Source organism: Ailuropoda melanoleuca, chromosome 16 (assembly GCF_002007445.2).
Source record: "Ailuropoda melanoleuca isolate Jingjing chromosome 16, ASM200744v2, whole genome shotgun sequence".
NCBI lineage: Eukaryota > Metazoa > Chordata > Mammalia > Carnivora > Ursidae > Ailuropoda > Ailuropoda melanoleuca.
The window spans coordinates 39,965,320-39,970,922 of record NC_048233.1 but is presented as its reverse complement, the minus strand read 5'-3'; the positions used below and the strand labels follow the sequence as shown (position 1 = coordinate 39,970,922).

Here is a 5,603-nt window from a genome sequence, read left to right as displayed (position 1 = left end):
CCAGCAGAGGTTCCTCGGTTAATAACAACTCACATCCTGACAGCACTTCGTGGCCTTCGGTGTGTCTCCACTGCCTCAGCCTGCGTGTCTTACAGTCTGTCTGGGATGGACAGAGCTCCTCCTTTCCACAGGAGATGCTGCAGCTCAGAGACATTAAGGCCTTGCCAAAGTCACAAGGCCAGTGGGTGATTAAATTGGGAATCCAGCCCAACTCTTGAGATTGCAAAGTCCACAGTGACACTGTGGCAGCTTTGGAAAACAGAGCCTGGTGATGGCCGATTCCTAAGGACAAGCCTGGGAAAGGGGATGGGACAGGCTCCAGAATGGGGGGAAGATGGAGGCAGGGGTGATGGAGGCTGAGAGTGGAGGCAGAAAGGGGGCAGGGATGGAGGTTGGAGAGGCTTTAAGACAGAACTAGAGGTCTTTCTGGAAAGGCCTGGTCAAATGGTCCAGCAGGGTTGAAAAACACAGCAGAGGCATCCTCCCACACTAGGCCTCTGGGACAAGGTGGGGAGGGGCCCATTGCTCCCATTTCACAGGCCAGAAAATGGAGGCAAGAGAGGTGCCCACATGGCTTGCCCAAAGGCCCATAGGCACTTAGGGCCCAGGGGCCCTCTTAGAAGCCAGGGAGGGTAGACAAACCGTGGGAGACTTTCCCATTCTGCCGTGGATGATGAAACAGAGGAGAAGGGAGGTGGAGATGGAGACAGAAATCTGGGGCTGCATCCAGAGGCGGGGAGGGGAGAGGCTGAGGCTTGGAGAGAGCCTGTCAGCAACAGAGATGGCGGAGAGATAAGGCCCTGACACCCAGCTCTGGTTACAGGCAGGCAGCATCAGCTGCTACGGTGTCACGGGCGTCCCCGCGCCTCCTCCCGCCCTGAGGACCCATCCACTTGGGCGGCTCTGCAGTGTGGGCTCCCTGGTCCCGGGATGAAGGGACCGGATGGAGGGGAGGGGGGGCGGGGGCGGGGCGCCGCCTCCCTCTGGGCTTGTAAATCCGCAGCGGCCTCCGCAGCGGCCTCCCGGCCCGCCCCCGGCCCCCTCCTCCTCCCGCGCCGGAATGGTACGTTCCGGTCCGCCTGGCCCGGCTGCAGTGGATGTTGCTAGAACCCACGCGGAGGAAGGAAGAGACGCAGGCAGGCTGCGGTGACCCAAGCGGCCGCCCCTGCCTCAGGGACCCCTTCCAGGAGACACGGCACCATGACCCAAGGAAAGGTATCGGCATCTCCCCCACCTGCACCATCCTCCCTCCTTCGGCTCCCAGGTCCCTGTCATCCCAAGCAAACTCTCTGGACCATTACAAGCATCCTCCCCTGGCGCTTGTGGGATGGTCCTCTGTGGTCCTTGTTGAAGTCAGAGGACTGAAAGGCCCATTTCAAGGAATGGGTCGGGGCTTCCTCCTGCCCAACAGGCCCACCTCCCCTCCCTCCCCCCCCCCGACCCGGGGGACTTTGGCATCACAGGACCCTTCACAGGTGCCTAGGTGCCCTTCAGGATGCAGCCTGGGTGTCCGGGGTGTGGTGGGGGGAATGGTGGAGGGCACCTGGGTAAGCCCCGGGGGGCCATGCCTATCCTGCACCCTCCTCTGGTCCAATCCCAGTCCCAACCATATTATGCTCATCTTTCGCACCCCCACAGAAACACCCCTCGCCCAACTCCTCGTCATTATTCCACATCTGGACACATCCCTTGTGGTTGGGGTGGGGTGGCATTTCCCATGGCAACCTTGCATCAGGGTGCTCTAATTTTTGTTTTTGTTTTGGCTGGGCATGGGACTAGATGGGACCAAATAAAACGTCTTCTCTTTTTTTCCCAGTTTGAAGCCTGAAATGGAGGGGAGGGGCTGGGGCAGAGACTTGGCTGGCCTAGTATGATTACATAACGTCAACAGCCTGTGGAATTATACAACAACCAGGGCCTGGGGCAAAGGGGGAGGGTCCTCTGGCCCTCTGTTTTGGGGGTGCTAAGGATTGGGCAGAGAAAACAGAAGAGGAACCTCCCCTACACTCCCCCTTCTTTTCCCCAAGATGAGCCTCAGAGCCAATGGCATCCTTCCCTGGGCTCTCAGACCCTCCTCTCTCTGTTTTTAATCTCATGAGACCTCAAAATGATGTCATTGGGTGATACCACCTCCTGCTGTTGGGCAGACCTCACTTGGGAATGCCGGATGTGTGTGTGTGTGTGTGTGTGTGTGTGTGTGTGTGTGTGTGTGTGTGTATGGGGGCAGGGCCCTGGTGGCTCTGGGGCTGATCAGCGGGGTGGGGGCTGGTGAGGAGGACCTGTTCTGGACAGGGCTGAAGTCAGAGGTGATAATCCATTTCCTGGGTCTGGGCTCAAAGCACTTTGGTTCTGGTGGGCTGAACTGGATTTTCCCGGATGTGACCCTTCTGGTCTGGGTGATGGAGGAGGTCGGGGAGTGGGAGGGCAGCGGGTGAGCCTGGGCCCCATTCCCACAGGCCTGGGCTCCGCAAGGCCCTTCCCTAAGGGTGTTCACCATGGTGAAAGTGAAGAGCTTTCACCCCCCACTCCCCCAGGCCCCCCCATCCACCCTGCTGATTCCATCCCCCTCCTCCCAGTCACTTTGCTGACACTGCTTCCTGTCCGGGAGTGAACGCAATGTGTTACCCCTGCCTCCTCTGCCTTTCACCCCAGCTTGCTCACAGGCTTTCTGGTGATGGAAAAGAATCTTCCAGTTCAGTGGTCCTTAGGGCTGCATGGAGGCAGAGATCTTCCGGTGCTCGCCCACCTCTGGGCCGCCTCAGCTAGAAGCACCCTGCAAAGAAGGAACTCTGCGGCCTTGCTCTACGGCCCTTCAGGTTGAACACATTCTTTCTGAAGCCAGACCTGCCGCCCATTCATTTTCTGAAGTCCAATCTTTTTGCTGTCGGTTCCGTTTTTGTGCCGCCCCTCCCCCACAGGCTTCCATCTGGTACATTCAGGCGCTCCTATCTCGCATCCTCTCACCAGAGCTTAAGTGGGCACTTGGGCAGCGAGCAGAGCTGAGTGTAAATACACTTCAGTTTTCAACCTGCCATGGAACATTTCCCTCTGGGCCTCAGTTTCCTCATCTGTAAAGTGAAGGAAGGGGCTGAACTAGATGCCTTCTGAGGGAATGTGACGACCTGTGATTCTGCTCTGGGTTGGAAGAGAGGCTGAAGCGCCAATACACAAGGCCAAAATAGGACCCTTTACCAGGGACCTCTTGCCCTTCCTCCAGTCCCCATTCTTCCTCGTGTCTGCCCCTGCCCCTCTCTGTTTCCCTGCTCGCCCGTCCCCACCTTCCTAGTGTCATCTCCAGCCCAACAGAAGGAGACCAGTCCCAGTGGATGGCTCCTGGGCTCTGCAGCCCAGTGGGCTCCTGTGGCTCTATGACCTTGGACAAGTCATTCTTCCCCCCTGAGCCTCAGTTCCCTCATTTTAAAATAGGGGTGAAAATACAACTAGCAAGGTTGCAGGGAGATTCAATGAAAGAATCATTCAGTAATATTCTTGAGGGCCTATTCTGTGCCAGGCCCTTCCCTGGACCCCAGGGAGACAGTAGGAGCATACAGATCATTCTCTGCCCCAGGGACTATTACCGCCAATGGTGGGCTCTCCTAAGAATTCCTCCTTCCTCAGTTTTTATTCCAGCTTCAGTGTGCACCCTGGGCCAGCCCTGACCCTCCTGGAGCTCAGTTCAACCATCTATAAAAAAAGGGAGAGTCTTTGCCCCCACTCCAGCTTTATTGGGGTATAATTGACAAATAGAAATTATACATATTTAAGGCACACAACTTAATTTTTTAAAAAAGATTTTATTTATTTATTTATTTATTTATTTATTTATTTATTTATTTGACAGAGAGAGACAGCCAGCGAGAGAGGGAACACAAGCAGGGGGAGTGGGAGAGGAAGAAGCAGGCTCCCAGTGGAGGAGCCCGATGCGGGGCTCGATCCCAGGACTCCAGGATCATTCCCTGAGCAGAAGGCAGGCGCTTAAAACGACTGAGCCACCCAGGCGCCCCCACAACTTGATGTTTTGATAGACATATATATTGTGAAACGATCACCACAATCAAGCTAGTTAACATACCCAACCCTTCACATAGTTACCTTCTTCGTGTGTGATGAGAACGCTTAAGATCCAGCCTCTCAGCAAATTTCAAGGGTACAATTCAGTATTGTTAACTGTAATCACCGTGCTGTAGATTAGATCCCCAGAACTTATTCATCCTGCACAATGGAAACTTTGTGCCCTTTGACCAACATCTTCCCATTTCCGCCACCCCCCAGCCCCTGGCAACCACCATTCTTCTCTGTGCTTCTTTGAGTTTGGCTACTTTCGATTCCCAGCATAACTGGTATCATGCAGTTTCTGTCCTTTTGCGTCTGACTTATTTCACTTAGCATAACACCCTCCAGATTCACCTATGTTGTTGCAAATGAAGGGTTTCCTTCTTTCTTAAGGTTGAATAATATTTCATATCCTGCATTAAATAGGGAGATTCTTGTCTGCACCCCCACCCTTCCTAGTGCAGGTGAGAAAGTCCCAGAAATTAGGGACTGATGAGGAGGACTTGGAAGGCACCCTTTCCCCGGTGACCGTCTCTCTCTGCCTCTACTCCCCAGATCTCCGTGGCTAACAAGGCCCCCGGGACAGAGGGGCAGCAGCAGGCCAATGGTGAGAAGAAGGAGACTCCAGCAGTGCCCTCAGCCCCGCCCTCCTATGAGGAGGCCACCTCTGGGGAGGGGCTAAAGGCAGGGGCCTTCCCCCCAGCCCCTTCGGCTGTGCCTCTCCATCCCAGCTGGGCCTATGTGGACCCGAGTAAGTCTCTCAGCTCCTGGAGGCAGGAGCTTTAAGGGGCATGGTGGGCCCAGATGAAAAACCTGGGCAGGAGGAAGTTGCCCATAAATAGATGCATTGTGTGTGGTTACATGAGGCTCTGTTGTCAAAGGCTTGGGATCTGGAGGGCTATTCCAAGGGTAGGTCAAGGAGGACTCCATGAAAAGGGAGAGACACAATGTCTGCAGTCACAGTACTCTTGGATGGGGAAGTGGGGATTTTTTTCAAGTCACCAAGCTAGGGCAAATAGAGGGGATGGAGGGGGGTGCAGGGGCTATTCTAGAAAGGCTCTCCTCAAACAAAGTGGTGCATAAAAAGGGTGGGGAGAGTGGACGCAGGATGGGTCAGTATTAAACTGTGGCTGACTCCCTGTGAGTGGGTGTGCTGTGTGTTTCCATGCGGGCTGATCTGAAATCTTAGTGGGGACATGTCCCCATGAAGACCCCAGGGCTGTTGGGGGCCAGGGGTCTGAGGATCCCTTCACCCTCACTTTCCTTGTCTCTCTTCCCTTCTCCAAGCTTTGTTGGGGACAGGAGGATATGATGTGGGGAAGGTATGTGGATACCAGCCTCAGTGCCCCTCAGGGCCAGGCATAATTCATTGACAGACTCACCCAGGCGAACGCCAGCTCCTTACAGGCCAAGAATCACAACCCCGCTGTTAGGATGAGCAGCTTGTGGGAGCTTTGCCTCGGGACTGGGAACATACAGCTCCCCGCAAGCTATAAGGAAGGGCCCCCCTCAAATCTTCCTCAGCCCCTGCAGCCCCCCTCAGCAGCCCT

At 55.3% G+C, this 5,603-nt stretch overlaps 1 protein-coding gene across 1 annotated transcript in view; it reads left to right on the top strand.

The window, feature by feature from the left end:
* The first annotated feature begins 1,041 nt into the window (after window positions 1-1,041).
* FAIM2 (Fas apoptotic inhibitory molecule 2) overlaps window positions 1,042-5,603 on the top strand; it is a 32,789-nt gene continuing 28,227 nt past the window's right edge. The window contains exons 1-2 of the mRNA XM_002922382.4: window positions 1,042-1,215; window positions 4,609-4,804. Coding sequence (XP_002922428.1) covers window positions 1,201-1,215; window positions 4,609-4,804 — 211 coding nt within the window. The 5' untranslated portion in view covers window positions 1,042-1,200. The remainder of the gene's footprint in view (window positions 1,216-4,608; window positions 4,805-5,603) is intronic.